The sequence below is a fragment of the Abramis brama genome (assembly GCF_963993115.1).
Source record: "Abramis brama genome assembly, chromosome: 10".
Taxonomy (NCBI): Eukaryota; Metazoa; Chordata; class Actinopteri; order Cypriniformes; family Leuciscidae; genus Abramis; species Abramis brama.
The window spans coordinates 4,729,911-4,750,912 of record NC_139972.1 but is presented as its reverse complement, the minus strand read 5'-3'; the positions used below and the strand labels follow the sequence as shown (position 1 = coordinate 4,750,912).

Below are 21,002 nucleotides of genomic sequence, written 5' to 3'. Positions count from 1 at the left end.
AATTCTCAATTATGATTTTCATTTATATTCTCATTACCAAAAAATAAGTATTTATTTTCTGCATCATTTACACTACAGTTGCAGTTGTAATTTTCTTTTCTGTTGTTCTTTTTGTTTTTTGTAATGAGAATTTTTTGTAATTTAGAAATCTCTAAATTCGGACTATATACGGTACATCACAATTGTGATGTTATATCTCACAATTTGGACTTTCTTCTTGCAATTACGCATTTATATCTCAAAACTCTGACTATAAACAATAACACAGTTTTGTAATGAGAATTTAAATGAAAATCATAATCTGTTTTGTATCTTTCATTATTTGCAAAGTATATCAAAAATAGCAAATATGCATTTTTCTGTAATGAGAATTTAAATGAAAATCATTGAGAATAATGAAAAATACAAAAAAAAAATCAAAAATAACAAATGCTACTATGGTGTATAAATACTTAAATTATATCAATATTATTTTTAATGCAAAAAATCTTAATGGTCCTAAAGGTAAAGATGCATTTTCTTAACGCAAAATGTAATGCACTTAAACCCTTTATAATGCATTCTAAAAGTATTTTTAATGCATTAATTATGCCTTACAATGCATCGTATGATCTCGTGAATAATTTTAACCCCAGTTGATGCGTATTTATTAATCAAACACACCTTTAGAAAGTATAATGCATTAAAACGACAACCAATTGCAGATAGAACAAGGAATCTGAAAATATTATGCATTTGAACTTTGGTTACAATTATTCATGCAAAGATGCATTGTAACATACATTATGAATACCGTTATAATGCATGAAGTTTTATTATAATGTCTTATTTTTAACGTGACAGACGTGTTCTTGACGGTTTTTGTGAGATTCAACTGAAACCTATTCCTGCGTTTCTACGAACAATAGCCGAACAGAACAAAAAGTCAAATCTGCGAGTGTTGTATTGACCGTTGTAAATGTTTGTTGTGATTTATAAGTGTTTCGTGACTCTGCGTTTCATTAGCTCATCCTTTTAATTTCAACCGAATTGAATTTGACTGACAGATTTGACCAATAAGCTTTAATCTGTTGGCCGGTGGAGGAGAGGCTTATTTTTGTGTTGATTCATGTAGATTTACAGATTTTAATATATTTAAAATATCATGTTAACTTAAATATTTTCTTCCTTTTGCCATTATTTGTTCTTTTCTTTGGTCATTTTTGCCTCCTGCTTCTGTTGTGTGACGCAAAACTGCAAAAGTCAGACTGATTTGAAGGATATGCAATGGTTGGACTGAACTTTGTGGAAACACGAGAGAGTTTTGTGTGTCAGAATCACCTCTGACCTTTGACCTTTATCTAGTACTGTCAGATACACTCCTTTAAACATGTTAAAGTGACCAAAAGAGCAAATCATGATCGCTTCTGTTTTATTTGATGCATTTTCATCTCGTTTATAGATTATTATTATTATGTTGTGGTGGTCCATTTCATTTCATGTATTAGAAATATGTTGTTGCGAGAATCATATTTATTAACAATCTTACATGTGATCAGCGAAGTAGATCAACAGTGATTTTATTTTTGATATTATTGTCGTTATTTTCAGTAATTGGAAGATAATGTATATTTGTGCAATAACATTTGTGTTTTTGTTGTTCATTAGTAACCAGAATTAATGACTTTGTGGGGAGATAACCATATTTTTGTAAAGAAAAAGAGCTGAGCTGTGTTGAGAAGTGTTTCCAAATGTTTTTAACACTGTGAAAAATGTTTTCTTGCTCAGTGTTTCTGACTTGTTTTCCAGTACAAATATCTAAATATTCTCTAATCAAGATACATTTACTGGAGAAGCAAAATTACTTAAAATATTTACTGAAAAATGTAGTTTTGTGCTCGGAAAAAACCCAGTGGAGATCAGAAAAATAAACTTTAAACAAGTAAAACAAGATTATTTTTCAGACCAGCAGGTTTTGTTCTTGTTTTAAGCACAAACTCGCTTCATTTCGATCATTTTTTTTTGTAAATGAGCCTTAATATCTTAAATAATTTTGCTTCTCCAGTCAATGCATCTTGATTTAAGAACGTTTAGATATTTGTACTGGGAAAACGAGACAAAAATACAAACTAAGCTAATAATGTTTCCCAGTGGAGCTCTAGAAACTCTGAGGGCCAAAAAGCGTTTCATTTCCACACAAACAAACAGTGTTAGTCCAAAACCTCTTACTAAATCTCCACACTCACTCCGTTTACAGTGTAAATCTGGCCGTTCTCAGAGTTTCATCAATCTTCAGCGAGAGTTAAAGCGACGACAACAGCAAAACTTCTGCTGTTTTTCACAGGAAAAAAAAAATCAAGCTCAGCAATAGAACAAAAAGTTTTTGTATATCAGGGATAAATAAAGAGATTTTAACATGAGGACATTCAGACTGGTGTGTTCTCTTGTAGTTGTGTGTTTCTCCTGAGTTCTGATTGGCTGTGTTGCTCTTCTGTCGTTTGATTGGCTGTGTTGCTCTTCTGTCGTCTGATTGGCTGTCGCTGTAAGTAGGTTATAAAGCCCTGAGTGAGTTTCATGTTGGAGACACATTCACACAGAGGAATATCCCATCTGTCATAAAAGAGCAGAACATCTCAATATCATTAGAAACATCCGCTTACGTGAGAGACTTTAACCCGTAAAGTTACACTGCAAAAATTTGTATTTTTGTCATGTTTTCAGCACAAATATCTAAATATTCTTAAATCAAGATACATTTACTTGAGAAGCAAAATTACTTCTTTTTAAAAAATTAATATAGCTTAAATATCTGTAAATCATCTGTAAATAAGTGTTATTCAAAGGCAACATTTATTTGATTAAATAGTGTAAATAACATGCATAATTATGTTTGAGTCGTTTTTCATTTATATTTTGCAATATTTTGCCATCTTTGGTAACTGACAGTATGTTAGACGAACTTTCTTTAAACTTTCTCTTAATTAATTCATAAGATCTGTCTGTTTTCCTTTCTCTCCATATGATTTATTATTCCAGAACTTTATTTGCCATTGGTAAAAATACAAAGAGAGACATTTAAAATGTTGCTTATGTAAGATTTTTCCCCCACTAAGACCATGAAAAATACACAATACGTTACGACTCGCGCACTACTGAATGCGTTGCACCATTAAACTTCATTTTAAACGCAACTTTGTTCGAATATTTCCGGAAGCCTCAGATAGGGAATAATAACTGGAATAAAACAGAAGTCTTTGGTGAATTGCATCAAAAAGCTTGTTTTACCTGACAGACTTCAATCTTTTAGAAACTCATGCTGCACATTTACACTTGTGAATAAGTGACTTTGTTAGCGGCTCTTCAACACAAACCGTGTTTATTTATTGATCCTTATTCATTTTAATCATAGCATACAGTTTCTGAATGTTATTTATAGACCTACATAAAATACCTATTATGTTTTTCATGATTTATTGTCGTATTTTAACGGCAGTTTCCATCAGTTTTCCCCGTGTTTGGCCTAAAACTGTTCCTGGTCATCCCGTTTGAGATGTTGAGTACAAACATTTGTCAGATATTCAGTCGCAGTGTTCTCTCCATATTTATGAATCTTTTCAGGCTTTATCCAACGCTCTGGATCCTCACTGGAAACCGAAAGAAACACTCCTGCTAAACGTTCACTCTTTGAAATCTTGCAGCCGGGAACGACACAAATCGACACCATTATGAGTAAAAGTTTGCTCAGAAGTATTTCCTACTCAAGCAATCTGGATTTGACTCTGGTAAGTGTATTTATAGCAGACTGGTGGGAGTGGCGTTGGATGGCATCATGCCCAGTGCATTATGGGTGTTGAAGTTTTCATAACTATTTGGGAAGACGACAGGCTTTTCCCTTTGAATTAAGATCATGTTTCTGACCTCGTTGGCAATTTCTTCTTTTTTTCTCATTTCAAGCATAAACTCACTTTATTTTGATGGATTTTTCGGACAGCAAAACTTAATATCTTGAGTCATTTTGCTTCTCCAGTAAGGCCATCCTTAAAAATATTTTGGTTTGCAGTAACAGCAAAAAAAAAGAAAGAAAAAAGGGTCGGTAGGTAGGTCTATATTTTTATATATATAAAAAATATATATATAAAAAAGTATTTTTTTTGTATAAAAAAAAAAAAAAAATGGGGTCGGGGGGAGGGGACATTTTTCACCGATGTCTAGGGGCTGTTCACACCAGGCCACTTCATGCGTTTTCTCAGATCGGATTGGAATCTGATTTATCAAAACGATTCCATTTACACCTGGTTACATATACAAATGTGTGTTTTTGTTGTTTTTTTGCGGATAAATCCGATCTTCAATTCCCGCTATATGCAGATTTAATGGAGTGCACGTCACCGAAAGCAACAGTTATGAGATAGGCTACATTATTTTATTGATCATCAGCTAAAATTTCTGAATCAAAGCCCGCAATAAGAGAAAGCGGAAACAGCCCTGGTAAGATCATTTTGTTTCTTTACATTTAATGAAGATGATTGTGTGTTAAGCGTCTGCGACTTACTTTCACTTTGATTTGCGATAGCACGTTGATGCTCAGCTTCATCTGCGGCAATGCGTGTTGCAGTAGTGTCGTCATATCTGACTAAAACATGACATATAGCCTATAACACGCTCTCATATGTTTATTTTTTAATAAACCATATTCAACAACATATAAAAATGAAATAATCTTTAGAGTAAAGCCGCAGCCATCATTACAAGTGCGAACCATTGACAGTGAATGAAACGAAGCGAACCTAGCCTGCAGGCCGTAGTGTGACATGCGTTAACCAATGGTGTAAACATAATCATAGATGACGCGCCACGGGTTTTTATTTAAAAGAAAGAACTTAGCTTATGTTTGTATGTAGGTCTAGGCAATTTATATTCACAGTACTTAATAACTAATATTATTTTATTGCATTTGTATTAGTTGTTTGAAGAGTTAAAAAAAAAAAAAATCGGTCGGTCTTAACGCATTTTACAACCGGCAAGTCGGTCGGACTAAAAGGGGAAAAAAATAAATAATTGGGTCGGTACTAAATTGACAGGGTCGGTCGGGTTACGGCAAACAAGAATATTTTTAAGGATGGCCTAAATGTATCTTGATTTAAGAATGTTTAGATATTTGTGCTGGAAAACAGGGCAAATATACTAGGGAAATAATTGTTTATTAGTGTGCATCATAAGCTCTTCACAGGTATGAACTCAAATTTTTATATATATTTTTTTATAAGAGCCATTTTGTAAAGAACAGTTAATAGTAAGAACATTATCATTAAAACAAGCCATATGAATTAAAATGAGAGACCTGAGCTGAGTTCTTGCCCAGTCCTGAAATCACATCTTTTCCCTCTATATTCACCTTTATCATAATCTTTATCATAATCTTCTACATGGAGAGTCAGACTCAGTAAACTTTATTGGCACAGCTTTGAGCATTTAAAGAGTTTCGTTAAAATATACAATATGGAAAATGGATAAATACATAAAAAAAATATTGGAAATGGATGAAAAAATGACAGTGTAGAAACAAAACAATAAACACATAAATAAATCAAGATATACAAAGTGGCTGATTAACATAAAACCTGACTCAGGAAAAGATGATTTATGACATTGCTTTATGTTAGAAAACTGGAAAGAGAATGATTTTTAAATGGTCTAAATATTGATTCTCCATTGACAAACATTATGTATTTGTGACTCACACTGAAAAAAAAACTGTGTAGAATTAATTACTAAATTTCACTAAATAATTACAAAGAAATGGCAGGTAAAACATGGAATTAAACATCAAATTTTGAAGTAAAAAAACAAACAAATTATATTTTCTTGTAAAACACTCCAAACATTTTTGATTTTTTTTTTTTTTTTTTTCAGTGCATGTATCTCAAGGTTTAGATGGTGTATTATAAAACTGTTACTGTTACACAAAACTCTGAAAACATCAGGGAAGAAACTCAAGAAAGATCAAATTAACAAGATCAAACTACTGACTCCATCCACACATGAAGTGTTGGTAAATTCAAGTTCAGGTTCATGCTGGGTTGTTTCAACCCAAATTTGGTTCAAGTATGGACAAACCCAAACGTTGGGTTAAAAATTTAATTTAAAAATTTAACCCAATTAACGGCTGGGTTTGTCTATATTTGACCCAAAGTTGGGTTGAAACAACCCAGCAGTTTTTAGAATGTGGGTTAAAAATTTTAATTACATTTTTAACCCAACGGTTGGGTTTGTCCATACTTGACCCAAATTTGGGTTGAAACAACCCAGCATTTTTTAGAGGGTATGTGCAAATCAAATGTTTTTTGGTGCAGATGAAAGACTTTTTGAGATGATGTTTGTGATATGTGAATATACTGTGCAGTAAAGTCATATGACTGATTCAAGACACATCTTCTGTTTGTGATTATCTTTACTTCTTACCAACTAACAGTTGAAAGATAATGAGTAGAAATCAAAGAGTCTTCTTATAGGGTCTACATAGAACTCTAGGGTTCTTGACTCAATGTTAAAGAACTCTTTATACCAAAAATATTCCATGTAATAATAATTAATTCTATCTAATATTATATTCTAATGTTCTATATAATGAGAAAAGTCTCAAATGATCGTGTAATACTTTCATGTTTAACGGGTTATTTTTTCTAGTGATAAAGTATGTTTACAAGCTGTTTAATTCATAAAATTTTATTAAAATAAATAAAACTAAATCTATGATCCCATGATGGAACCCCTAAAGGTTCTAAATATGAAGCGCCTGACGGAACCCTTGAAGATTCCATAGAACCTTTTCTTCTAAAATACATTAACTTAATATATCATATCTGAGATTAAGAATACATCCTCCCTGACGTTGTGTTTTTTGGTTCGGTGGAGTTTGAGTCTAGGTTTGCTTTGACTGTTTCTCCTCTCTGAAGTGTTGAGATCACAGAAGGTCAGAGGTCAAAGGTGAAAGGTCACGGATGCGTTCAATGCTGATGATCAACATCTTCTCGGGGGTCAGTTCACTGCTCACAGATAAAGGGTTCATGTCTGCTGGAAGCACAGACTTCTGGGTAAACTTTCCTGCAACGCTCCCGTCTGCTCCGATCTGAAAGCAGGACAAGACAGACTCGTTCAGAGGTTTGGGGTTGGGAAGATTTTTAAATGTTTTTGAAAGAAGTTTCTTCTGCTCATCAAGGCTGCATTTATTGGATCAGAAAATATGGTAATATAGTGAAATATTATTACTATTCAAAATTACTGTTAAATTTTCATTTATTCCTGTGATCAAAGCTGAATTTCCAGCATCATTACTCCAGTCTTCAGTGCCACATGATCCTCCAGAAATCATTCTAATATATTTCAAGAAATATTTCTGATTATCATCAATGCATCATATTTTTGTGGAAACTGAGATACATTTTATTTTTCAGGATTCGTTGATGAATAAAAAGTTGAAAAGAACAGCATTTTTATAGAATCTTTTGTAACATTATAAATGTCTTTACTGTAACTTTTAATCAATTTTAATGTGTCCTTGTTGAATAAAAGTATTAATTTCTTTCAAAATAAAGATCTTGCAGTATTTGAAACTATATGTAGTATGCATCGATAAACACTTCAAACTATAGTATTCTACACTGTTCGGTGTAATTCGAGACAGAAAGAAATACAGTACTTTATTTTTTAATCCAATAATTTTTTTTATGTATTATTATTAATGAGTTATTATATTAAAAAAATAAGTAGTCTACACTGTTGTATATGTTTAAAAAGAGTAGGCTACTTATTACAGAAATAGTATAGTTATTAACATAAATGAACAGCTTTAAAGTTGTTCATTTATGTTCACGATTGTGCAGCATTCACTCACAAAAATACATGTTTTATATATTTACGGTAGGATATTTACAAAATATCTTCATCTTTACTTAATATCCTAATGATTTTTGGCATAAAAGAAAAATCGATCATTTTGACCCATACAATGTATTGTTGGCTATTGTGCGACATGTGATTGGTTTTGTGATCCAGGGTCACAAATATGTTATCTGCAGTTACAATTTTTGAAAAAATACACTTTTAAGTATTGAAGTGCACATTAAGCATACTTCTTTATCACAAGGGGTGTGTTTCACACATATACATGTATGCATACTGTGAATATACTGCATACTCCTGAGACAGCCGTTAGCATGCTATTCTGAATATTTGAGATCACACACACCTTCTCCGCATGAATAACCACACGCTGATTATACGCCACCACAACCACTTCATGAGGCTCGAACCCGCTGATGTCTGCAGACAGAAAGTAGCGGTTCCCCCTCGCTCGGACCGCGCTCACACCGGAGCCGCGAGCTGAAATGGAAACATAAACATGAGCAGTACGTTTACACGACAACGATATGCTTAAAATGGAGAAGTTTTACCTTTGAGTTTCCCGCGTACAGAAGACACCATTGTCAAAACGATCCTCATTCACACGGAAAAACGCTGTATTCTGCTGTATTCTGCTGCCAGGCCAGTAGATGGCGATCGTCTTCAGAGATTCACGTTTTTGTTGTTTACACGGAGACCGTTTCCAAAAACGTGCACTTTGAAACCCGTTTTCAAAAGTTTGCATTTTCAGGCACCCAAAACGCCGTTATCGTGTAAACGAACGGCCAAAACGCATAAAAACTTTTACGTTCATTTATACGACAATAGGTTTGGGTGTCTGAAAGCACAAGCTTTTGAAAACAATGCCTTTATCGTCTCCGCATAAACAACAAAAACGTGAATTTGTGAAAATGGTGACGTCAAGCTCATGTGTATTACGTGTTCACGGGGTGTTTCTTGACAAAGTGACATCGCCACCTACTGGCCTGGCAGCAGAAGGAATGAATGAATGAATGAGTGAGGCATTTAAATAGCGCTTTCATATACTGTACACCCAAAGCGCCTTACAATCATATCAGGGAATCTCTCCTCATCCACCACCAGAATACAGCCTTTTTAGTCATTTTCACGGATCCGTGTGAATGGGGATCAGTAGGCCTACATCGTTGTCGTGTAAACATACACTAAATGAAGCCTCTTAGGAAATTATCCAAACCTGTAGCTTCACTCGGCAGGCTAGTTTAGAGCGGTATGATTTATTGTAAAAAGATCTCGGTTCAAACACACACGATCTTATCCCTAAATGACAGCGATTCTTCTGTCCGATCACAGCGAACATTCAGATCTGTGTTCTGAGCCAGAAACAGCTTCACAAACAGGTTTTTCAGCCACACAGTATCATTATTCCTGTGTTAAAATAATTCATATTATCACAGAAGTACTGGGATAAAAGTTTATAGTTTGGATATAAACACTGACGTCTAGAGTAGCGATCAAAATTGAGAAAATCACCTTTTGCACTGCTTCAAATATGTGACCCTGGACCACTAAACCAGTCACACGGGTCAATTTTGTGAAATTGAGATTTATACATCATCTGAAAGCTGAATTAATAAAATTTCGATTGATGTATGGTTTGTTAGGATAGGACAATATTGGTTGAGATACAACTATTGAAAATCTGGAATCTGAGGGTACAAAAAAACACTGAGAAAATCTCCTTTAAAGTTGTTCATTTATGTTGGCGATTGTGCTGCATTCACTCACACAAATACATGTTTTATATATTTATGGCAGGAAATTTACTAAATATCTTCATGGAACATGATCTTTACTTAATATCCTAATGATTTTTGGCATAAAAGAAAAATAATTTTGACCCATACAATGTATTGTTGGCTATTGCCACAGATATACCCGTGCGACTCTTGACTGGTGACGTGATCCAGGGTCACATATATTTTTTATCAATTACACCAGTAGGTGGTGACAAGTGACAAAATGTATTCCTCATCGAATCCTTCACTCAAACCGATTTTTTAAATAAATAATTCATTAAAATTAATTACGTATGTTTTAAATAGACTGCAGCAATAAATATTTTGTAAGAACTTGTAATTTACATGTTATTTTGTTGTTGTCTGTTCAGAATCGTGGGAGAATCATGATCTCTATATGAAACAAAAAAAATTAAGAAGAAACAGTCAAACAGTCATGAAAGTGCACTCACTTTAAGTTTACTTAAATTACCTTTAACTTAATTAATACAAGTACAGATTAAGTATATATATATATATATATATATATATATATATATATATATATATACATACTGTATATATATATATATATATATATATATATATATATATATATATATATATATGCATACTGTATATATGAAGAGTTCAGATGCAAAAGCCTCTAACTGCCATCTGAAATTTTCTTCTAGAATGATCATTTTTATCAAGCTTGTATATTTAAGTTCAGTAATTTCACTTAAATGACAATTAATAGGTAATTTTCATTGCCATTTAAGTGAAATTACTGAACTTAAATATACAAGCTTGATAAAAATTATCATTCTAGAAGAAAATTTCAGATGGCACTGAGAGGCTTTTGCATCTGAACTCTTCATATATATATATACTTTTGAAGTCTAAAAGAAGTTAGATTTAAAAAGTTTGCAAAAATAGTAAAAAGTGTTTTAAGTGTTCACAGGTGTAATTTGAACTATGCATTGCATTGTGATTTAGGGTTAAAGGAAGTGTCTATAAATGTCCTAGCCGAAATTTACCTGTACCTTTTTTCCATTCTTCTACAGGTTTTTTTCTTACAGTGCACAATATAACTGTGGTTTCTCCTTCCTGAGGTCTCACAGCAGCTGTACATCACTGTTTCACACTGTTTTCTGCTTAGTTTTGGGCTCTGAGCGCTGATTAATGCTCTCTGGGGGGTTTGTTACTCACTTCACTCCAATCCCATCAGAAAGAACATCAAAATGAAACATGAAAGTATACTTTTTGTTTTTAATTGAACAACTTTTTTTCCTTCACAAAAATATCCACAAATAAAGCTGAATAAATCTTGGACCTATTGCCTGGTGAACTTTTCCATTAAAACTGTGTTCTGCTCACTCACCCTGTACTTCATCTCCGAGGATCCAGTCGCCCTGGTTTCCTCCTTGGGGTGTCTGGTACTGTTGGTCCCCATGGTAACCTCCAAAAGACTCTCGGTCACCTTGGTAACCTATAAAACACTTGTTTACCTCGGTAACTCATAAAAGACTCTTGATCACTGTGGAATTAAACCGTTTTTACCTTGATAACCTCCAAAGGATTCGCCCCACGATGACTCATCCTGCACATCACCATGGCAACGGCTGAAGGCCTCGGGTTCGAACCCGTTTGTGATGGAGCTGATGGATGTTTCTTCTCCAAACTCACTGTGAAGTCTCGGGTGGAGGGAGTCGGTGTTGAAGGATCTGACGGTGCTGGTGCTGTAACGCGACGAGCGCTGGAACGACGAGGCTGAAGAAGCCATGGGCTCACGGGTGGAGGAGAGAAGCACGGCCTCTGCTGTGAACGGCTCTCATATAGCGAGCAGACGCAGTGCATTATGGGTCAGCTGGACACCCTAACCACTCCATAAAAGGCCTTGGCTCTGGAATCCACTCCTGGAATAACGGTCAACGAGATAAGACATGGAAAACTTCTCCAAATCAGCGGGAGACAGTGTGATCAGAAAGTCCCGCAGAATCCAACTGATCGAAAAACTGCAAATAAATACATAAAATGATAATAAAAACAACAAAACAAACAAAAATTATTAGTAATTTTTGAACACTAAAAGTGTATATCAATTAAAAGTAAACCCAGTCAGGGTTAAAAAACAAACAAACAAACAATAAATAAATAAAAATGTACAGATTTGTATCTTAAACACAAGTGTGTGTTTATCAATTACAAGTAAACCTAATCAATGTCAGGACTAATGAATGAATGAATAGATGCTTGTTTTGAACTCTTTCATGCATGAATTATGACATCCTCAGTCAGGATTTTTTATCCTCTGTTTTTATTTATCTTAGTGCATGAAAAACAAGATCTGAACTTTTTTTTTTCTTTTACACATTTTACAAAGAGATTTAGACGTCCACTTCAATGGACAGTATGCGTTTTTGGTTTTAACCAAAGAGATACATTATTAAACATAATACAGTAATAACACAGTAATACTGCATCTAACAAACCAATGAATAAAATAATTTAAAATCATGTGAAAACTATAAAATATGTGAATTATTTTTAAATTGATTTGTATACATCATCTGAAAGCTGAATAAATAAGCTTTCCATTGATATATGGTTTATTAGGATATGACAATATTTGGTCGAGATACAACTATTGTAAATCTGGAATCTGAGGGTGCAAAAAAACACTGAGAAAATCTCCTTTAAAGTTGTTCATTTATGTTGGCGATTGTGCTGCATTCACTCACACAAATACATGTTTTATATATTTACGGTAGGAAATTTACTAAATATCTTCATGGAACATGATCTTTACTTAATATCCTAATGATTTTTGGCATAAAATAAAAATCTATAATTTTGACCCATACAATTGTTGGCGATTGCCACAAATGTGACTGCTTTTGTGATGCAGGGTCACATATATACAAAAAATATAATACAGGTTAAATTATTGCAAACGCAATTGAGTTTGTTCCTGTCCGACCAGCAGAAGGAGAACTTCAAACAAGTTGAACGTTGCGTGTCTTTGATATCAGAACTGGTCTGGTGGAGATACAACTCTGTGGAAACCCAACTCAGACTACATAGTAAACGCTCATGCTCCCTCCACTCGATTTACCCTTATTAGCTGATACTTCTGATAATTCTGATTATGTTCAAAATGGACAAATTTCTACCATAGCTCTCCTCTCTGAGAAAACCTCAGACTGAAATCTACATTGATCTAGTGATGTTTTCAGACTGTGGAAAAACTAGCGATCAGGTGTTTTCAATCTTGGAGTAACGCTTAACAAGACCATTATATGATCAGAGTAAATTAACGCATAATAAGTAACATGTATTACATAATCAGGTTACTTTTTTGACGTAACGAGTAAAGTAACACATTACAAGTAATATGCATTACATAATCAGATTACTTTTTTGATGTTACAAGTAATGCATTACAAGTAACATGTTACATAATCAGATTACTTTTTTGATGTTACAAGTAATTTATTACAAGTTACATGCGTTACATAATCAGATTACTTTTTTGATGTTACAAGTAATGCATTACAAGTAACATGCGTTACATAATCAGATTACTTTTTGATGTCACGAGTAAAGTAATGTATTACAAGTTACATGCGTTACATAATCAGATTACTTTTTGATGTTACAAGTAACGCATTACAAGTTACATGCATTACATAATCAGATTACTTTTTTTGATGTTACAAGTAATGCATTACAAGTTACATGCGTTACATAATCAGATTACTTTTGATGTAACGAGTAAAGTAACACATTACAAGTTACATGCATTACATGATCAGATTACTTTTTGATGTTATGAGTAAAGTAATGTAGCCTATTACAAGTAATATGCATTACATGATCAGATTACTTTTTGATGTTACAAGTAACGCATTACAAGTTACATGTGTTACATAATCAGATTACTTTTTTGGTGTTACAAGTAATGCATTACAAGTTACATGCATTACGTAATCAGATTACTTTTTGATGTTACGAGTAACGTAACGCATAACAAGTAACATGCATTACATAATCAGATTACTTTTTTGACGTAACTGCAAATTACATTCTAATAACCCAAATACATTTAAAAAACAAAAAAGTTACTGCAGATGAAGTGTTTTCAAGTATAACAGTTACGGTAATAGTATGAATTGTAGCTGAAATATAGCTAGTCCTGCATGATGTCCAATTTAGTGGACAGATGATTAATCAAAATTTCCTCCCAATCTAAAATCAGTACTTGGAAATTTTACCAATGATATGACTGCTTATATGTGACTTGATGGTACAACATTTTTTTTTTTTTAACTGCAAGAGTCTCCTGAAGGAATGGACGATATTCCGGAGCAACTTGGCATATCTGACTGGCCATCCGCCATCTTGGTTTGGAGTGGGAAATAAATTCCACAAACAATGGTTTGCCACTTGGTGGCAGTGTATAGGATGATGCACTAGTGTCCACTGTAGATGTTGATGTGCAACTGTAGGCAAATTGATGATGCCCAAGTTGTTTTATCTTTTTTGAGCATGTCGATAAAACTAATATCTAATAAAATTATTTTCTCTTAAGGCCTGATCACACCAAGGACAATAAGTATAAAGGTAAAGATACAGTTCTAAAAATCGATCTAAATATAAAAGAATTGCAAAGTCCACACAACTATAACAATAACGGCAAAAAGACACGATATCATTGAAGTCACTTTCAGTACGATTTTTTCCAGCTGATGAACAATAAAAACATTGACAGCCAATCAGAATCAATCCTGCTTTACAATAAAAACATTGACAGCCAATCAGAATCCATCCTGCCTTACAGGGCTTATTTGAAGCGGCAGAAACTGCAGTGCACGCTTATAATAAACAGACTATATAGTAGCCTATGCAAAAAACAGTACGCCAAAATAATAGTATGTTCGAATGCATAGTATTCGAAAAACAGTAGGCGAACAGTCTCCAGATGACCGACTTCTTCCGGTGAGATTCTGAAGTGTGTGTGTGATGGACACTGTACTATCCTATGAGGCCACGGGAGAGGATTTATGAATGACAGTGAAGCGACGAGACTGACGCTGGTAGGTCACATGATAATAACAACATGGCGGATGTAGTACGTCCACATTACATCTCTCGTTTTCATAGTATATAGAATGTACTTTTTTTTAACGATCGCGAAGTAAATTCAAACTCAAATGTAGACATATACTCAGACAGTAACATGTACTTAGAGTTACGGTTAGGGTTTGGGGTTGCATTATGTGGACTTACATGTACTCACGTACTTATGTAAGAAAGTACTGGTAATATAAGGTAATTACATGGGTTAAGGTTAGGTTCAGGGTTAGTACCTCGTTATTACCCAGTTATTGCAATTACTAGAAGTATGTAAATGTGGAACAGTACTGTAAAATAAAGTGCTACCGGGTATGGTTTAGGGTTAGTTACTTGTAATTATGTATTTTTTTTTTTGTAATTTGTAACTAAATAATTTACCGTTATTACTATAGTAAGTACTTGTAGTACCTTTAAATAAAGTGTTACCAGTTATTGTTTTTACCGTGAACGGGCCTTTAGACCTACAGCACAATGTTTGCGTGATATTTTTGCTTTTGCGCTGGCTCTTCAAAATGGTATGATTCCTGTGCATTAATGTGTTTGCACATAGATGACTTTAATGCACAGGAATCACATGCACATTTTTCCCCTGGTACAATACGCCATTTCAGGTCCTCTACTGGACTAAATGACTAACTTCATTTTTATATTGTTATGGGTAACACTTTATTTTACAGTGTCCTTGTTACAGTAAGTACATGTAAATGATGCATGATTACATGCAACTAACCCTCAACCAAACCCTAATCCTACCCTAACCCTATAGTAAGCACATGTAGTTAATTAATATTACTCAGTACTTCAATATATAATTACACTGTAACAATGACACCTTAAAATAAAGTGTAACCCTATTAAGCATGCTCCAAACAATAATGTAATTAATATGCAACTAATATGTAATTAATATACAGTTTCAGTGGTGTTTTATAAGATTATTTTTGAGCAGTAAATATACACAGCAACTTTAATAGATTTTATTTAGAACCCAAGCAAGATGCAAAAACAAACACTTTGATATTAAAATAAGCAGCAGTCCCATATTCATTAGATAGAAAGGCATACAAAAGAAAATGAAAGTGTAAGGTTAGACCTGTAATGTGTCTGTGCGCCCACACACACACACACACACACACACACACACACCTCATTATCAAGGGAATGAACAGTCTAATTAAACGCGGACTGACGCTTCACGTCCCCAGCGAGTGTCATTTCCAGAACCGAAACCTTCAGAGCCCATGAACCGCTCTAATTAAGAGTGTAACAGCAGACAATGCATGTTTAACACACTCCGACCCTAGAATGAACACACACACACACACAGAGAGAGAGAGAGAGAGAGAGAGAGAGAGAGAGAGAGAGAGAGACGTCCTGACTGCTGGTTTCAGACAGGAGGTCAACGTCTATTTATATAGGCTACGCTTAAACTCTCTCTCTCTCTCTCTCTCTCACACACACACACAAATCAAAGTCGTCTCTGGCCGCGGGAAAGTGACCGCAGAGAAGGTTAAACGAAGGCCTAAAACACAATGGAAGCATCCGGCCAATCAGAGCATGGTGTGACCCAAACTTAAGACGCTTTTTATAACATTTATCCTTAAAAAAGAGCTAATCTTTGCAGAGAGAGAGAGAGAGAAGGACGAACTGCACTCTACAAGGAGAAACAGTGAGATTAAAGAGTTTGAGGTTGAAACGCTGAGGGGGGAAAGAGCGAATGGAGGATGAAAGAGAAAAACAGTAAGACACTTGTGTTTAAAATGGAGTCCGAGAGATGATTCATTATCAGACTGTAAGAGCCTGTTGGCATGATGTTGCAATGAGTGCGTTACATAACCCAGTCCTGCAGAGAGATGGAGATGCTATTGATCATCACATCAGTTCAGAAGCCAGAAACTACATCCCATAAAAGACAAGAGCAAACCTCGCCACTACAATCATATAATGATGTTTAAAACAGTTTTGAGTGCGTTGCTATGCGGTTGCTATGGAGTGCATTAGTGTCCATCTACTTTTCCAGCGGCGCTGGGTCCGGAAGTATTTTTCCCCCATTCATTTCTCTCATAGGGATTTAAAAAATGTCTTCATTAAAGAGTTATAAGCCATGAATCAAGCCAATCAGATATGAGGTGAATCATAAAAAGTATTTAAAAATCAGACAAAAATACAAAGGTAGCCTACAACAAGACGGCTTTTGTGAGGCAAAGAACTACACACACACATATATATATGTATATACACATATTTTTGTTTTGTAATAAGCTTAAAATATATTATTATATTATTAATATATTATATTATATATATAATATATATTTATTGAGAGAGTAGTGAGACCAACTCGCTCACATCATCCGCTTCATGGAAGTGGGCGGGGCTAAAAAGCTGTTTTGGCTCTCTGATTGGTGGAATCTTGTACAGCATCATGGGTAATGCAGTTTTTCAACACAAATTCCACTGTTAAACTCGATTATTTTAAAACAAAGTTGAAATAAGTGAAATTAAGAGGATTTACTTACGGAACCCGACTGTTGCGCTCTATGGTGTTCTAACCACCCTTAGCAACTGCACAGCAACGCGATAAACAACATTTCGAACACCTTAGACATTTTCTTGACATATCAATATTTAAAAATAATAATAATAATAATTATTTCAAAACATTCATTTAAACATGGAAATATAATGGAAACACTTTAAAGTTCCATTAGTTAATGCATTAACATGAACATAATAATCATTGATCTTTGTTAATGTTAGGTAATGAAAACACAGCTGTTCATTGTCAGCTGATGTTAATTATCTGAGGAATCATTCACGTCTGGAGCACAAAGACGCTCCACATGCTCATTTAAGACTCTGAACTCTCAGCTATAATCTCTTCAGGCCACTGAACTGTGGTAAAATATCAGCATTAAAACAAACGTGCACGTCATTCTCGCCCGGGACTATTCTCGTCTGCAAAACGAGCAGTGTCCTCTGCTGTTGCTATGGAAACACTCCATGTGGAATAAGACAGGAAGTGGCTGGGCCGTGGGGGGAAGTGATGTCATGAGTTTGAGATGGTGCAGTCTTGCATTTGAACATCATCGCCAGTAAAATATCTATTCAGTGTGAGAGGATTGAGGCCAGATCTTTGATTGTCACTCGCCCATCTTTTTAAGAATGGATTTAAGCCAGAGGAATACTTTTCCCCCAAAAGTTAAAATTCTGTAATTTTCTTACTCTTATGCTGTTGTAAACTTGTATGATCTTCTTTCTTCAGTGGATAACACACACACACACACACACACACACACACACACACACACAAAAAAAAACTCAGGGCAGGAGTGCAAGAAACATGCATCTTTGCTGTGATATTCTGTGTCTGAGTGTATGTGTATGTGTGAGTGTGTGTGTGTGTGTGTGTGTGTGTCTGAGTGAGTGTATGTGAGAGAGAGTGTGTGTGTGTGTGTGTGTGTGTGTGTGTGTGTGTGTGTGTGTGTGTGTGTGTGAGAGTGTGTCTGAGTGAGTGTGTGTGTGTGTGTGTGTGTGTGTGTGTGTGTGTGTGTGTGTGTGTGTGTGAGTGAGTGGGCTAATTAGATTGTCAGAATTGTCTGATTGACTATAGCCATAATTTCTTTGTGAATCATGGATCTCCATGGTAACAAGTGAACGTCTGAGAATAAAAGTGGCCCTTATAGAATAAGAGAGAGTGCTTGACATTTACCGAACACAAAGAGGACGAACGACGGTAACAAAATTATAAAGCACACAAGCTCCCTCTCCACAGACAAATAAAGAAAAAGGGCCATTTGTTTCTTTTTCACATTAGTATTATTATTTTTTTTCCCGATGTAGACAATATCACACAGTGATAATTCAGAGATGGAAAGAGAGAGAAATAAATAAAGAAAAAAAGCAATCAACAAGCATCTTGTGAACAAACCACAGCGTTACTCACTTAGTCCAAATAGGCAATTCACCGCAAAAACCACAGTACAAAAATAGAGCAACTCTCGGAAAGTCCTTCAAACGGCGAAACACATCGACTCAACAACACTGGATCAACTCCTAAACATTCATCGTGTTCGTCTTAAGACAATTAATGCTTTTAAAAATAAAACCAAACGGTAAAAAAAGCAAACATTCCATTCAAGAATATGAATCAAATTTAACATAATAATAATAATAATAATAGGTTACACTTTATTTTAAGGTGCCCTTGTTAAATTAAGTACTGATTAATTTTAATAAATGCCATGTACTTACTATAGGGTTAGGGTAGGATTAGGGTTTGGTTGAGGGTTAGTTGCATGTAATCATGCATAATTTACTGTTATTACTATGGTAAGTACATGTAACAAGGATACTGTAAAATAAAGGGTTACACTTTATTTTAAGGTGTCATTGTTACAGTGTAATTATATATTGAAGTACTGAGTAATATTAAGTAACTACATGTACTTACTATAGGGTTAGGGTTTGGTTGAGGGTTAGTTGCATGTAATTATGCATAATTTATAGTTATTACTATAGTAACTACATGTAACATATGTAACAATGACACTGTACAAAAAAGTGTTACCAAATAAAGTGTTACATAATAATAATAATAATAGAAAAAAAGCATAACTTGATCGTCAGTATTCTTACGCATTCTATGTTTTTGAAATACATCTTTCTGTCACGGTATAAACATTCTGCATTCGTGCGTCGCTTCATAAGCGACAGTGACAGATCAGATAGTGAGTTTGACGTAATCAGCAAGCCATGCCCAAAAGATGCAACTGGGGACCAGGGAACAGGCGTCATGTGATCAAGACCCAGAATGCAATGGGGCCTGACGTCACATAAGGAGCAGGTTACACAACAGCCAAATCCACAAACCGTGCTAAACAACTGGACGTCCAGATCCAAACATTTATGATTTTAAGTTCAGTTCGGCACTTGCAATACATGCAGCGATAATTACTTTGACGTCAGTCTTATGCTCCTCCTTTTTTGCGGAACCTCATAAGATTTTATTTTCAGTTCGTCAAGATGCATTTTTTTTTCCGTGAGCCTGAGAACCAAAGATTCAGTCTCGCGTTGAAAGTCGATAATGAAGAAACACGAGTTCAAACAACGAGAGCAAGTGACGCCCCGGAGCAAAATGCAAATTAGTGGGCGGAGTCCGAATATAAACATGCACGTCACGTCAGACTGAGAGACGTCACTGTTCCTCTCGCTCTTCTTCCTCCACGTCTTCCTCGTCGAGAGACACGATGCCAGACGAAACCACGTCTGACGGTTTTCTACGAACGGAATATTCCGGCGGAAGACAGACTCCGCCTCCACAGTCCTTACAAGGCGTGTCTTCGAATGTCTCGGAATATGTTTCCAAGCAACAGGGGGAGTGGCCAAATCGATGCCCCGCCCTGTGTAGGCGGGCCAACAGTAGCTCCTCCCCTCCCTGAAGAACGCTGAGGATCTTGGCGGTGAGTTCTGCGGCGGGCGAGTCCACGTGACGCCCGAGGTCCCGAAGCAACGGGTGTCTCTCGTCCAAGCTGTACGTGCTGGAGCAGAGCGTGTCTGACGGTGACCCCGGTGACCCCACAGGAGGTGAAAGGTCGGCTCCCACCCCGCTCTCGGCCTCACACAGACCTCGACCCCGCAGGTGAGCCTGACACACCTGAGTGTGTAAGAGATCCCGTAGGTAATGAGGGTACGAGGACAGATCTGAGGAGACAACAGGTGTGTTAGGAACAAAGCACTGCACATATTTTAAACAATATTTTTGTTTTATAGAATGTTTACATGTTTTAATTGGGAAGCAACATAATTCAAAATAGATTCTGTGAAATCTTTCTGTCTTGCTATTTTACTAAGTTTATTTGGTTGCACTTTATTTTAAGGTGTCATTGTTACAGTGTAATTATATATTTAAGTACTGAGTAATATTAGTGAGCTACATGTACTTACTATAGGGTTAGGGTAGGATTAGGGTTTGGTTGAAGGTTAGTTGCATGTAATTATGCATAATTTACTCTTATTACTATGGTAAGTACATGTAACAAGGACGCTGTAAAATAAAGTGTTACCGTTATTTTTTCTTACCCCACTGGTTAATAGTTTATCATTGTTTTAAAGGGTTAGTTCACCCAAAAATGAAAATTCTGTCCTCATATACTCACCCTCATCCAAACCTGTAAGACTTTTGTTCATCTTCGAAACGCAAATGAAGCTGTTTTAATGAAATCT

The 21,002-nt window shown here is 35.2% G+C and overlaps 2 protein-coding genes across 7 annotated transcripts in view; both read right to left on the bottom strand.

The window, feature by feature from the left end:
- Nucleotides 1-5,414: 5,414 nt before the first annotated feature.
- On the bottom strand, nt 5,415-11,542 carry hspb12 (heat shock protein, alpha-crystallin-related, b12). The gene is made up of 4 exons (XM_084127470.1): nt 11,202-11,542; nt 11,023-11,130; nt 8,228-8,361; nt 5,415-7,108 (listed from the first exon to the last, which is right to left on the bottom strand). The coding sequence occupies exons 1-4, from the start codon at nt 11,422-11,424 to the stop codon at nt 6,944-6,946; spliced, it is 630 nt and encodes a 209-aa protein (XP_083983596.1). The 5' UTR covers nt 11,425-11,542; the 3' UTR covers nt 5,415-6,943.
- Nucleotides 11,543-15,740: 4,198 nt separating this feature from the next.
- fam131ab (family with sequence similarity 131 member Ab) overlaps nt 15,741-21,002 on the bottom strand; it is a 38,825-nt gene continuing 33,563 nt past the window's right edge. For all 6 annotated transcript variants that reach the window (XM_084125706.1, XM_084125709.1, XM_084125704.1 and 3 more), the window contains one exon: nt 15,741-20,480. In XM_084125706.1, coding sequence (XP_083981832.1) covers nt 19,975-20,480 — 506 coding nt within the window. In that variant the 3' untranslated portion in view covers nt 15,741-19,974. The remainder of the gene's footprint in view (nt 20,481-21,002) is intronic.